Genomic DNA, 13,823 nt, shown 5'->3' on the forward strand with positions numbered 1-13,823 from the left:
CAGCAATCTTGATTCCAGCTTGTGCTTCATCCAGCCCAGCAATCTTGATTCCAGCTGTGCTTCATCCAGCCCAGCAATCTTGATTCCAGCTGTGCTTCATCCAGCCCAGCAATCTTGATTCCAGCTGTGCTTCATCCAGCCCAGCAATCTTGATTCCAGCTGTGCTTCATCCAGCCCAGCAATCTTGATTCCAGCTGTGCTTCATCCAGCCCAGCAATCTTGATTCCAGCTGTGCTTCATCCAGCCCAGCAATCTTGATTCCAGCTTGTGCTTCATCCAGCCCAGCAATCTTGATTCCAGCTTGTGCTTCATCCAGCCCAGCGTTTCTCAGACACAAAGAGTTAACTGACTTGCCCAAGGTCACACAGCTAGGAAGGAAGAGGAGGCAGGAAAGGACTGCAAGACAGCAGTGTGTCTGGGGAGAAGATGAGAAGTAGTTGAAGAACAAACCAAGACAGATGGAGCCAAGGGTGAGGTGTGGAGCCCTCAGGCTCTGGAGCTTCACCCCTCTATGGCTGCCCAGATCCGGAGCGCGTTGTCTTGGTAGTAGTACTTGGCAAGGTCCTTAACCTCACGGTCAGCAGTTGGTAGGGCAGACAGAGGGAGCAGTAGGTGAGAGTTTCCAGCTCTTTGGCCATCAGTTCCAGGCTTCCCAGCTGTCCCATTGACATTATCTGTAATGAGCAGACAGTCTACAGCTTCTGGGAGCAAGGGGCTCAGGACCAGCCTTGGCCCCTTCCTGGCTCTCTCTGCTGACCACCAGGATCCCAGGCCTGACCTGGTCAGCTGAACTTTTCTGGTGCAAAAAGCCTAGTGCAGCCATAAAGTTTGATGTGGAAGATGTAGCGGAAATGAGGAATGAGCAGCTGGGGAGAACCAGAGTCTGAGGTTAGATGGGGCAGCCCGAGGTCCCCTGCAGCTCTGGACACTGAGAGGTGGGGTCCCTTACCTTGAAGATGGGGGGGCACATGGGAGGCTGCCATAGAGTGGCCAGAGCAAAGGCCTCCATCAGATAGTGGGTTTGAAGCAAATGTGTGTTCATCTCGTGCACCAGGAACTCTGCATGTCGCACTCAGGTCTTGGCCAGGAGTTAGTCCTCAGGCGAGTCACTGGGCTCGAAGATGGGGCTGTCTGGGCCAGGTGTCTGGGAGAGCTGGAATCGGGGGTATGGGGGAGGTGGGCAGGTGCCAAGCAGAAACTGGGCGCAGCAAGTGTGACCTGTCACCCTGCCCATGGGGCCAGATCACATGGTCAGCTCCCTTACTAGCCGCATCCCCAGGAAAGTTAATTAACCTCCTTGTGACTCAGGTTCCTTATCTGTAAAATAAAGTTGATGATCATAATCTTTCTCATTGGGTTGCTCTGAGGATTTAATGAGTTAATGCTGGTGAAGTACTTAGAACAGTCCTGGGCATGCAGTAAACTCCAGAGGAGTGTTTCCTACATGTGATCACATCCACTACAAGAGAGGAAACACTGCTGAGAGGTAAAATGATCAAAGGCCACCTTGCTGGCACATGTGGGAAAGCCCAGTTGAGGGCTCCTGGGACCAGCACAGAGTCATGCAGGTTCCTGGTTGTGTGGGGCAGGGGCTGGGAAGGGCTGAGTAGGATGAGACAATACATCATATTCAGCACTTGAAACAGCAGCATTGGGAAGGGGAAAAGCTTTCAGTCATCCTGAGCAGTTGACATGCCTCCCCCTTCCCTCCCAGGGCTCTGCCTTGCTGACCTGGATGGTGAGAGGTAGCAGGGGTCCACCAGGACGCTGGCGCAGCAGGGTCAAGGGGGCAGCCAAAAACTGGGGTTGTCCATTGACGATGCCGGAGCGGATGCCTTCGAGGATGGCGTGGTCCACCAGGTACAGAGAGCCCCTCCATGGGAGGACAGGATGGGGAAGAGGGCTAGACAGGGGGCAGTCCTGGGAGGCTGAGGGAGGCAGCGAGGGGTAGGGGCACTTGCAAATATTTAACTGGTGTGCTGGGTGTGCTTAGTCGCTCAGTCGTGTCCAACTCTTTGTGAGCCCCATGGACTGTAGCCCACCAGGCTCCTCTGTCCGTGGGATTCTCCAGACAAGAATAATGGAGTGGGTTGCCATGCCCTCCTCCAGGGGATCTTCCTGATCCAGGGATCAAACCCAGGCCTCCCACATTGCAGGCAGATTCTTTACCAGCTGAGCTACCAGGGAAGCCCCAATTTAACTGGAAGTGGTGGCTCAGGTGGTAAAGGGTCTGCCTGCAAGTCCCACAAGACTTGGGTTGGATCCCTGGGTCAGAAAGATTCCCTGGACAAGGAAATGTCAACCCACTCCACTGTTCTTGCCTGGAAAATCCCATGGATGGAGGAGCCTGGCAGGTTACAGCCCATAGGATTGGAAAGAGTTGGACATGACTGAGTGACTTCACCATTTTTTAATCCTATTCCCTGGAGCCAGGGGGTATTCTAGCCCAGGGCCAAAAAAAGAGAGAGATCTCTGCCTGAGTATTGGAGGTGCTTCTGCTGTGGCCAGCCCCAAACTTCAAGGACAGACAGGGAGAGAGGGAGCCCGGCTGGGGGATGGCACCTTGGGATGCAGGAGGTACCCTCGGGGTAAGGGCTCCTCTCTCCTGGTAGCCCAGAGTTGGAGGAGACGGCAACTCTGAGGAGCACTTTGTTCCTCAGCTGCAGGGCATCCTCAGAAACCATGAGAATCAATTTTCTGAATGTTAAGGTCCCACCAAATGCAGGGACCCTGGCAAAGCACCAGGAGAGAGCATTCCACACTGAGCCCTGCCCGCTCCATCTTTGCCCTTGAAGAATAACACACCTCCCTCCAGGGATGAACAGGAGACGTGGACTTAAAGGCGTGGCTGAGCTAGCTGGGAAAGGAGTGGGAGAGGGTGAAGGGTGGTCAGGGCTGGGTGGAAGAGAAGGGATCTAGGGGAATGGGAGCCAGGGCATCTGGGCTTCTGAAGACACCCGGAGGGGAGGGAAGGTTGCCTGGACCCCCTGCACTCCTCACCTCTAGCTCAACCTGAAGACTGGTCCTGGGGCCCAGCATGGGAGCCACCATGGCATCAGTGACAGGGAAGTTCTTGGACAGGTGGTGAAAGTGTCGGATCAGGACCTGGTTGAGGCCGTTCAGGAACTAATAGGCAAAGAAGGTGTCCTCCTTCCAGTGCTGAAACACATACTCTGCAGGAGGTGGGTGTGCAGAGGGTCGCCCTGGAGACCAGGGACCCAAGTCCCCTTCCTCCAGCACTGCCACTGCTCCCAGGACCCAGATCTCCAGCTTCCAGCACCGTCTCTTCAAGATGCTCCCTTTCTCCTGCCCCAGCTAGATGGATGACGTCACTAGCAAGTGGTTTTTCAGAAAACAAGGGATCAGAATTTAGAGTCAAATTCAAAAGGACTTACCCACTCTTTCAGCCCCACCCATTTCTGGGGGAACCTCAGGTACTCTGTGATATGCACTGACTGCATTTGGTATTTGAGTAGAATTTGAGAAAGTCAGAAGAGTGAGGAATGCTGGACAACAGCAGTGTCCAAGCCCATTCTGTTTTGGCTTCTGAACTACGAGGGGTTCTAATTCCCTGTTAAAATTAAAACTCACCAGCACAATGACTGATTCTCCTGCACCTTTGCCCTGGGACAGCCTGGCTAATTTGTTAAACCAGAACGATCATTGAGAGAGTTTTCATCATCTTGGGCTGTGGCCAAAGTGCTATTTTTTTAATGGTTATTTATTTATTGGGCTGCAGTGGATCTTAGTTGTGGCACGCAGGATCTTTAAGCTTCATTTCAGCACGCAAACTCTTAGTTGCATCATATGAGATCTAGTTCCCTGACCAAGGATGAAACCTGGGCCACCTGCATTGGGAATGTGAAGTCTTAGCCACTGGACCTCCAAGGATCACCCATGGCTTTTTTTTTTTTTTGTCCAGTGGGTTTTGAACTGAGTTTCCACATGTATAGTTTGGACCCATAGTGCACCCAGGAAGAGACATGGATATTGGAGAGTGGAAACTCCTAAATCCTTCGACTTAGCCTGGTTTTCAAGCCTGCATGCAAGGCACAAGGCCCCCAAAAGGTAGGTGGCAATTTGAAAGGAAAAAGTCTTTCTGCTTCAGGTGTTTTTTCCTGAGGGCTGAGGATATTCATGAGACGCATGTTTCCAAGTGTTCAGAACAAGTAACTGTTAGGGACAGTTTGAAGATGTAGTTACAAAGTCAGAGGAGGGGGATGACCAGCAAACAGACCCACAGGGCAGAGGCTGCAGGCTTTCAGAAATGGTGAAGATAGAGCAGATAGCAGGAAAGTGTTCGTCCTTGTGTTAACAAAGAAGGAGCCTTCTTAGAACTTACTTCCTGGTCATTCTTGCTGGAGCCCTGATGGGTGAGAATGACTCCAAGAACAGTGGGCCTTAGTCCACCCTGAGGGGTGGGCTGCAGTGGGGAAGGTGTTGGGTGGGGTAGGCAGGCTCACAGGGAGAAGATGCAGCCTTTCTGATCCATTGCTTTGGCGACTGAGTAGTGCAGGCTGAGATCAAGCTCCTTGAGGTTTTCAGCATCCAGGCAGTGGGGTATCCCTGGGAAAAACTCAGTCCACCTGTAATGGGCAGAGGTGGAGATGGAAGTGAGGTGCTGGTGGCTCCTGGGCCTGGTTGTACAAGGGAGGGCTTTGGGACGGGAAGCTCAGGCATGGCAAGGTGGGTGGAGGGCTGTCCCAAGACTTGGAGCTCCTCACGTGTGTGCTGTCTTGGAGGGTGGGAGGGGGTCAGATCTGAGGCTCAGCTGACCTCAGCAAACAGGACCAAGTGGTCCCCCTGTTAGCCAAAAACTAAGAAGTGGGGATCCTAGGGACGACCAGCCTGAAGTCTCCTTGAACTGCTCATGGGTATTTCTGCTGCCTCGCCATAATCTCTGCCTGGTTCTGGGCACAGAGCAGAGGGTGGCTGTCCTGCCAGGTGACTATGGTTGGGAGAGGGAAAATGTAAGAGGGGAACCTGGCCCCAATCCTCAGCACCCCAGCCTCTCCCCCTCCTCTCCTCAGACCTGGGTGGGGCAACTCTGGTCTGGAGCATCAGTCAGCCACTGGCCTCCCTGTCTCTTTTACCTCTTCCTGGGGGGTGGAGAAGCCCTTCCATTCCAGGCAGACCCTGCCTCAGCAAACTGCAGCCTGCTCCCTCCCAGTCACTGACCCCAGCTCAACAGCTGAGGCCAACGGGGAGGGGGCAAAGAGCAGAGCTAGAGAGAAGGGCGTGCTGACCGTTTTCATGCCCTTCTTCTGTGCACCCCCAGTTGCCTGCCTCCCCAGCCTTTCCCTTGCTTCCCTTGTGGCTCAGCTGGTAAGGAATCCGCTGGCAATGCGGGAGACCTGGGTTCAATCCCTGGGTTGGGAAGATCCCCTGGAGAAGGGAACGGCTACCCACTCCAGTATGCTGGCCTCGGTCTCAAAGAGTCAGACACAACTGAATGGCTTTCACTTTCACTTTCTTTCCACCCTTTCCCTCCACTTCACATTCCTGGTCTCTTCCCACCAGGCCCACCCTCCTCCACTCACTACACCCACTGCCACTCCCTGATACTCTTGTCTGAACCACTGGTTCCTCCCCCCGACTGGCCCCTCCACCAGCTCTCTCCTTGAATCAATATCATTTCTCCCAACCATTACCCCTGCTTCCCAGGGGCCCCTACTGCCACCCCCAGGTGATCTCCCCTCCTCCACCTTTCCCTCCTCCCACCAGTGGCCACACCAGCCCACAGGTGCCCTCGACCCGCACTAGCCTCCCTCAGTGGGAGGGCCCCAGCCTGTCCCCACTCACCTGTCCCTCCCACAGCACCTGGCTTCCCTCACCCTCCAGCCACTGGTAGCAGTGGAAGTGGAGGGGTGCGCCCCAGGGCACCATGAGCTGGAGCCAGCAGCAGAACCAGGCATCCTGGGCCGAGGGCGCGAGGGGCCCAGGCAGTGCTGGGGGCACCTTGTGCACACACACCAGCAGCACTGGCCCACGTCCTGGGGGGGAGCGTCAACCTCGAAGTCCCTGGGGGTTTGAGTGCGAGGGTGTCTCGGCCAGCACCATACTCATTGCATCTTGCCGGAATTCCTTCCCAAAGCCGTCCAGCCTCAGGCGGGAGCTCTCGCCTGGGGTCCCAACCAGGCTAACGGACACTGTCTCAGGTCTCTGAGCCCAGGAGGGAGCCGCGGCCACACGCACAGTGTACTTGCTCATGACTTGCCGTCTAGGGGTCCAAAGTGCCGCAGGGAACGAGGCAGGGTTGGCTGGCTGCATGAGGGAGAGGATGCAGAAGAGGAGGAGAGTCGTCGGGGAGGTGGGGCGGGCGGTTCCACGAGGCCCCATGTGCCAGGCTGGGGCCCCGTGGCCTGTGCCCTGACAGGGGTCTCCCCTGGAGCTGTGACCCCGAAGCCCGCCCAGCACCTCCCCGCCGCCCAGGCTGTCTCCCGCAGACCACCGTCTAACCTTAGCTCCTCTTGTTGTCTAAGGGGCTCTGCCTCCCTTAAAGGGGGTCTGCTTAAGGCTACTCCAGGTAACTCCGCCTCCTCCCTGTCCACACCTTTGCCACTGGACAGTCTGGCTAATTTGTTAAACCAGAATGCCTAGCCCTTGGGGGGAAGGTTCGGAACCACTCTTCTTATTGCACACAATCACCCCGTGTCCTCCCGCTGCCAGCCAGGCCCTCTCTTCATTTCTGAGCCTGTGGTCTGGTGCCTAGCCTCAGAGCTTTCTCGGTAGAGGCGTATCTGTTGCATCCTCGCTGGGTAGTGATCCCAGGCTTCCAGGAAGTCTAGTATGGATAGGGGAGAGAACAGGGGGGCACAAAGGTAGGGGAGAGGCTGGAAGAGGACCCCGCACTGAAAGAAAGGTCACAGGCTCTAGGCACTGCAAGGGTGGGATGTCCAGCCCCTCCCTCCAGCCTGTCAAAGTATGTTTTCAAAAAAATTAAAACCATGATTCCTACAAATTAGAGTGAACATAAATCAAAGCTGAATGGCACAAAATCATTCAACTCATCAAAGTGGTAATGCTGGTTCCATGAACAGTTGAGGAGCTGCTATTTGCAGGCAATTTTATAAAGGATGTTAAGTATAAAATTGCTGAGTGAGATACCAAACTAGCTATTGTCCTACACGGTGATAAACTACCTCCTTTGGGGTTATCTTATTTTACCGAACAGAAATCATTTGCCTCTCTACCAGACACAAGTTATGTGAACTTTACATGGACTAGCAAAATCAAGCAATGATACATTCTTCTAGAAAACTATCCTTGAAAGGACAGGCAGTTGTTCTGTTGATCAGTTTTGGATATTTTTTTCTTTTTTGAGATTTATTTATTTTTGGCTGCGCGCAAGCTTTCTCTAGTTGCCGAGAGCAGGGGCTACTCTTCCCTGCTGTGCTTGGGCCTCTCATTGTGGTGGCTTTTCTTGTTGCAGAGCACAGGCTCTGGGAGCTCGGGCTTCAGTAGTTGTGGCATGTGGACTCAGTAGTTGTGGCTTGTGGGCTCTAGAGCGCAGGCTCAGTAGCTGCGGTGCATGGGCTTAGTTGCTCTGCAGCACGTGGAATCTTCCTGGACCAGGGATCGAACCTGTGTCTCCTGCACTGGCAGATGGATCCTTATCCACTGTGCCACCAGGGGAGTCCCATGGATATATATATATATATATATATATATATATATAAGTTTTTTTTTTTTTTTCTTAATAAGGCTGTTCCTGTGGGTATATCAGGCAATCAAATAGCTCTCTTTTTCTGGGATTTCCCCCCACCCCATCTCCCACCTCCACTCTCAATGTAAAGTCCCCATTCCCTTATGCCTCATCATGGCCCTGTTGTAGAATCCCACTACTTAGGTTGTTGCTGTTGTTTTTTTTTTTTTTTTACCGTCAGATCATACCACGATAATCATTGTGCAAGTAATTTTCCACCTACATAGCAATATATCATGGATGTTTTTTCTGTACCAGCATTTGAGGATTGAATTGTTACCAGCTACATTATTTTTCTTAGTTGGATTGTTTCCTAAATTTCTAAAAGTTTTTTCCTATTATAAGTAATATTGCATAGAACATTTTGTAAACATTAGATTTTGAAGTTTGAGACTTAAAGAGTTCTCCTCCAAAGCTACACTGTCAACTGTTTCACCAGGGCCCTGTGGCATCACACCCGTGACCCTTGACCTCTCACACCCATCCACACCTTTGGTTCCTTGCCTTTACTTTTTATGTCCCACAACCCTTGTGTCTGCACTGTCTCATTATCCTCCTTCTGTGCTAATGTCTTATAGTGTTGCCTCTGTTTCTACCTCCACCTACCCAGGGTTTATCCTTCTCTGTCCTTAAAACTCAACATTAAAAAAATTATCATGGTCCCATCACTTCATGACAAATAGATGGGGGTGGGGAGTGGAAACAGTGACAGATTTTATTTTCTTGGGCTCCAAAATCACTGTGGACAGTGATTGCAGCCACGGAATTAAAAGATGCTTGCTCCTTGGAAGAAAAGCTATGACAAATCTAGACAATGTATTCAAAGGTCCGTATACTCAAAGCTATGGTTTTTCTAGTAGTCATGTACGGATGTGAGAGCTGGACTATAAAGAAGGCTGAGTGCCAAAGAGTTGATGCTTTTGAGTTGTTATCCTGAAAAAGACTCTTGAGAGTCCCTAGGACAGCAAGGAGATCAAACCAGTCAATCCTAAAGGAAATCAACCCCGAATATTCATTGGAGGGACTGATGCTGAAGCATCCAAAGTCCAATACTTTGGACACCTGATAAGAAGAACTGACTCACTGGAAAAAACCCTGATGCTGGGAAAGATTGAGGGCAGGAGGAGAAGAGGGAGACAGAGGATGAGATGGTTGGATGGCATCACTGACTCAATGGACTTGAGTTTCAGCAAACTCCAGGAGATAGTGAAGGACAGGGAATCCTGGTGTGCTGCAGTCCGTGGGGTCACAAAGAGTCAGACACGACTGCATGACTGAACAATGACAATCTCTGATGACTCACTCCACCCTATTTTGGAACACTAGACAAGGAGTGGTAGGAGGTAAGCTGGGCACTCCCCCAGCTTTGGGGACTTTCCACCATACAATCCTTCCTCTTTTCCCTTTCCATGACTCCCACCTTCCAGAAGTTCATGGTCCAGTTGAGAAGACACACAGGTAAATAAAAAAGGACATTGGAGGGTTTTAGGAATCATGCATGTATTAATTCCTCCATTCAACACCTCCTGAGCTCCTACAGTGTGGGGAGCAGTTACAAACCCTGTCCTTGAGAGCTTACAGTCTAGTGACAGAGGGAAGGACAGGGCTCAGGAGTTCTGAAACATGCCTCCACAGTAGCCTCAAGGGCAAGTGAACGATGGAGGCGGTATGCCAGCTTCATCTTGGATGTCCCTCCTACATCACTCCTCTCACAGTCCATCGGCCAGAATTGATCACATGACTGCAACCTAACTGAAAGGTAGGCTGGGAAACACTGGGAAGTAGATATTTGTTGAGCGCAGATTCTTCCTCCTGGAGTTTGAACACTGAGCCCAGGACAAAAAATAGGAGGAGCTTCCGTCATCCTGACAGCAGTGCCTGAGGACAGCGTCCGCTGGTTCTTGTGCCCAGAGTTTCCAGTTTCTGGTCCCTCCTGACTGAGTTTAACTCCTACTGTGTTTAACCCATTCTCCAGTCCCTCAAGACACTCGGTTTCTTTTTCACAAATTCCTTTATTGCTTGAGTTTGCAGGAATTGTTTTAAACAAAAGCTTGACAGCTGTATCTGAATCATTTTGGGCTGCACTGAATCTCAATAAAGAATGAACAGTTCCAGTTCTGTCACCTGGGCAGCATTCCCCTTTCTGAAGCATTGTTCTATTTATTTCAGTGGCCATGTTTGTGCAATTATTCAAATATATATTGTATCTGTCTACAGTGTTTTATAAAAATTAAGGAAACTGAAAAAACAAGAGCTCTATTGCCTACACTATGAGACAGAGATGGAAATCATCAGGTGAATTCAAGGGGACACATTTTTGGCCTTAATGGATGTTCACTGAGTCAGAACAAGAAAAAAGAAAACCAGAAGAATGTATATGAAATGTTGGAATTCTGTCATTGAAGATTGAATCTAGAAGGCAGTGTATGATGAATGATATGATATCGCCTAAGTCTCCAGAAGTGGAAACTGTTTTATAATATGCAAGGCTTTTGTCCAACTTTGGGGCATGTTTATTTAGAAAGCGGATGTGGGCACTGCCTGCTTGTCCTGGGCAGTACGTCCTCCTGCCTTGCTTCCTGTGGCCCTTTCTCAGTGGGTTGTTCCTTTCAAAGCTGTGACCAGAGGTCACTATCAACTTCTCTGGCAGTTTTCAGGCAGACAGTCTACAGGAGGGCTGCCCTTGAATCAGATGACCATTGGTCCAGTCAGCTGTGGTCAGGGGGACCAGGGGCAGGACTGTGTTCCCCCCATGGAACCCTTCCAGGGGGCTGCAGGTGCGCAGGCACTTTGAGGCTTAGAGTCTTCAAAAGGCACAGTGGTGCCCTCCAATGAGGTTCTGTTCTCTGGGGTTTTGTTTTTGCTTTGTTTCTGTTTCGCCATGTGTGTGTTGGGGGGTTAGTTGTACCAGGCTGTTGTCCTAGGAGAGGCATAGGGGGGCCTGATTTTCTGGGGAGTCCTTTTCTCTGGGTGGCAGGTAGCCTATAGCGATGCCCCCATGGGGCCCTGTTCCCCAGGGCAGTTAGATGGAGACGCTATTCTCAATGAGGGGAGGGTCCAGGTAGGGGTAGGGTAGCGCCAGGCTGTGGTTTCGCTCTTGGATGTCTCGCGAGATCTCAGCCAGGCGGCTCTGGAAGGCAGCGATGCTCCGGCGCGGGGCCTCCTCGGTGAAGTACTCGTCCGGGTAGGTGCCCAGGGGCCTCTGGGAACCAAACACAAGGGTGGGTGAAGGGGCTGCTATGCAGCTGTGACCCGCCTTAGCCATCCATCCAGCGGGACCTGAAGCAGCCTCTGATTGAGCCACCTTCCCCTGAACAGTAACGATTACTGTGGGCAGCTCTGAGGTTGAAGGCTCAAGTCAGAGGGCCCGGCCACCCTGGAACTTATCACACGTTTCCCTTGCAGTGAAGGGTGACTGCATCATCTCATTTGGCCCTCCTTGTGAGATGTCCAGTGCCCATGTGTCCCCCTGGGAAGTCTCCGTGGGGTATGTGACAGTAGAGTAGGAACTGGGTCAGGAAGGGTAAACAGCATCGCCTCCCTTACCCCAGGGCTGGCCCAGCCAGGTTCCCAGCCCCACACTCACTCGGTCTCCAGGCTCCTTGCTCAGCAGCCGGAGGGCAATGACCACATCACACGTGGCATTGACTGGTGGGAGGGTGGCTAAGAAGCCCTCCAGCCTGGCCTGGCCTTTGGAGGTGGGCGGTGGCAGCTGCATGCTGGGTGGCAGGTTGGGCATCCAGGCAGCAAAGTCAAACTGACAGCCAAGAGGGCAGAGTGAAGTTAGGAGCCCATCCTCCTCCCCAATCCTGCCCCCCTTCTCATTGACATTGACCCTTCTCACCTGCCCTGCACTGACAGCTGAATGCTTGGCCGAACAGTTGAATATCACCATGGTGACGTACTGTATCAGGGCTTCCCGCGTCCCCAGGGTGGAGGGTAGACCTGCAGGGAGAGCTGGGCTGGGAATGGGGCTGTAAGGGTCCTGAGGACAATGCTGCAGAGGTCTGAGGGTAGGACCTAAGAACTGAGGTCCCCCTACCTGAGCTCTCCCGGCCTAGGAAGCCCTCGGAGAAGATCTCCCGCACCCAGGCCTGGAGTTCACTGTCATCACGGACAGACTCATCACTCGGGTAGTAGATGCCGATCATTTCGGAGACAAAGCTGCAAGGTGCATGGGGTTGCTGTCCCAGCTGTCAACCCAACCATCCCTGAGAAGCGCCCCTGCCCAGTCCTGGTGCTGTTAATGTCCATCCCTCCTCCTGGTGGGCACCTCTGTGAGCCTTCCTTCTCCTTCCTCCCTGCCCCCAAGGCTGAAGCTCTCTGGGGCTGGATCCCTCACCGCTCCACTGCACCCCAGATCTGCATCCCATCATCCCGGTAGTAGTAGTCCGGGATGTCTTCAACTCCTCGGGCCCGAATATCATCAGGCAGACACAGGGCAGAATAGTTCAGCTGTTTCATGTTCTTCTGTATCAGCTCAGAGAAACCTCCAATGCCAAGGCCTGTGGACTGGGAGATTGGACTCCTGGTTACCACAGCCCTTGCCCCAGAAGCAGGAGGTAATACTGTGTGGGGAGACAGGGCCACTCCCACCCCAGGATCTCAGAGTCTTCATACTGAAGGACTAGCCCACCCACATTCTCCCTAAAGCAGTCCTTACCCTGTCCACCACCTGCCCAGGGGCAATGAGCCGTTCTCGGGCCAGCGTGTTGATATGCAAGGTGTACCGAGTGTGAGGGATCAGCAGCTGTAAGGGCCATAGAAGAGAGCTGGGTAAAACCTGAGTATCTCTGGTCCCACGCCTTGCTTCACAGAGGCACCCAGTCCTGTAAATCACTCATGGAAAGAGATGACAGTGACAGGAGAGGCTGCCTGGTACAGAGATTAGGGCTCTAGGCCCAGTGATGGGGACCAAGATCCACCAGCATCCTTTTCTGTGACCTTGACCATGTGTGTTCCTCTCTCTGGGTATCAGATCACTGGGCAAATGAGAGGGCTCATCTGGATGAGCTCTGTGAATCCCTCCGGCTCCAGCATCCTGTGATTTTCTGACCCCTGGGTAGGCAAAGCACCGTGAAAACCAGGGCCTGTGGGCCTGGCAATGTGGAACCATCCCCTAGAGCCCACCACTGAGTGCCAGGCCCTGGGAGCTGCAGATTGTCAGAAAGAATCAGCCTGGATTGAAGAGGACAGGGTAGGGCCTGCATCCAGGATCTAGGGGACTGTCTAAGGAAGAATCAGAAAGTCTCAGCAGCTGTGGCCCCATCACACTGACAGAGGAGATGCTCCAGGCCCCTGGAGGGGATGAATCTGGGCCATCTGATGGCTTAGCAAAGCCCACCTTAGAGACACCAGTCTCTCTCTCACAGCTTCCCATCTCTGCATCGATCTGCAGAAAACCTGCTGGCCATGTTCTCACTTTGGCATCTGTCTGCCCCAGGTCTCTCCTCTCCTAGGAGCTGGGCTCCTGTGACAGCTGTTGGACTGAGCTCCCCTAGAAGGGAATCTCTCTGGGGCACAACCTGCTGTCACATGCGGTCCTTCCTCTATCCCCAGTCCCTATCACCCTACCCCAGCTTAGGGCTTGTCGGAAAGCAGCCCCTTGGGGCAGTTGTGCAGGGAGTTGCTACTGAGGCAGGATGGGGGCTTAGCATCCTGGCCTGGAAGGACAGGGCCATGTAGGGACAGGCTTCATGGAAGAGGCACCCCGAGGGGCAGGCCCAGGTGCAGGGACCCGCAGGCTTGGGGCACAGTCTGGGCCATCTTGCTGAGCCACTGACCTTGAAGAGGGGGTGGCAGTGGGGCAGCTGGCGCAGCGTAGCCAGGGCGAAGACCTCGGGCACCAGGTGTGCCTGTAACAGGTGTGTGAGGGCCTCGTGGATGGAGAACTCGGCATTGCGCACCCACGTCTTGGCTAGCAGCCAGTCCCACTTGTCATCACTGGGCAGAAAGATGGGGCTGTCGGGCCCGGGAGTCTGGCTGAGCTGTAGCAGGGGCCGGTGGGGAGAGGCAGCCTTGAGTGTCTGCCCACTGTCAGTCAGACCACTCCCCACCCCTGCCCTGCTACCTGCCAGCTGCTGACCTGGATGGCGAGCGGCAGCAGGGGCCCACGGCC

The 13,823-nt window shown here is 53.1% G+C and overlaps 2 protein-coding genes across 4 annotated transcripts in view; both read right to left on the reverse strand.

Moving 5' to 3' along the window:
* Positions 1 to 3,461, reverse strand: part of LOC104990889 (arachidonate 15-lipoxygenase B-like) — a 7,070-nt gene extending 3,609 nt beyond the window's left edge. Inside the window, 6 exon segments of the mRNA XM_010843203.1 lie at positions 506 to 674; positions 818 to 866; positions 950 to 1,153; positions 1,732 to 1,876; positions 3,002 to 3,126; positions 3,396 to 3,461. Of these exon segments, the coding sequence (XP_010841505.1) occupies positions 506 to 674; positions 818 to 866; positions 950 to 1,153; positions 1,732 to 1,876; positions 3,002 to 3,126; positions 3,396 to 3,461 (758 nt within the window).
* Positions 3,462 to 10,727: 7,266 nt separating this feature from the next.
* The window catches only part of LOC104990752 (arachidonate 15-lipoxygenase B-like), an 8,833-nt gene continuing 5,737 nt past the window's right edge, over positions 10,728 to 13,823 (reverse strand). Inside the window, exons 8-15 of one of the 3 annotated variants that reach the window (XM_010843057.1) lie at positions 13,791 to 13,823; positions 13,489 to 13,692; positions 12,369 to 12,455; positions 12,048 to 12,217; positions 11,748 to 11,869; positions 11,550 to 11,650; positions 11,292 to 11,462; positions 10,728 to 10,907 (exon numbers count right to left, since the gene is read on the reverse strand). The exon at positions 13,791 to 13,823 is cut by the window's right edge and continues 1 nt beyond it. In XM_010843057.1, the coding sequence (XP_010841359.1) occupies positions 10,728 to 10,907; positions 11,292 to 11,462; positions 11,550 to 11,650; positions 11,748 to 11,869; positions 12,048 to 12,217; positions 12,369 to 12,455; positions 13,489 to 13,692; positions 13,791 to 13,823 (1,068 nt within the window). The remainder of the gene's footprint in view (positions 10,908 to 11,291; positions 11,463 to 11,549; positions 11,651 to 11,747; positions 11,870 to 12,047; positions 12,218 to 12,368; positions 12,456 to 13,488; positions 13,693 to 13,790) is intronic. The other 2 variants (XM_010843058.1, XM_010843059.1) reach the window with 2 other exon arrangements.

Source organism: Bison bison, unplaced genomic scaffold, assembly GCF_000754665.1.
Source record: "Bison bison bison isolate TAMUID 2011002044 unplaced genomic scaffold, Bison_UMD1.0 scf7180017864180, whole genome shotgun sequence".
Taxonomy (NCBI): domain Eukaryota; kingdom Metazoa; phylum Chordata; class Mammalia; order Artiodactyla; family Bovidae; genus Bison; species Bison bison.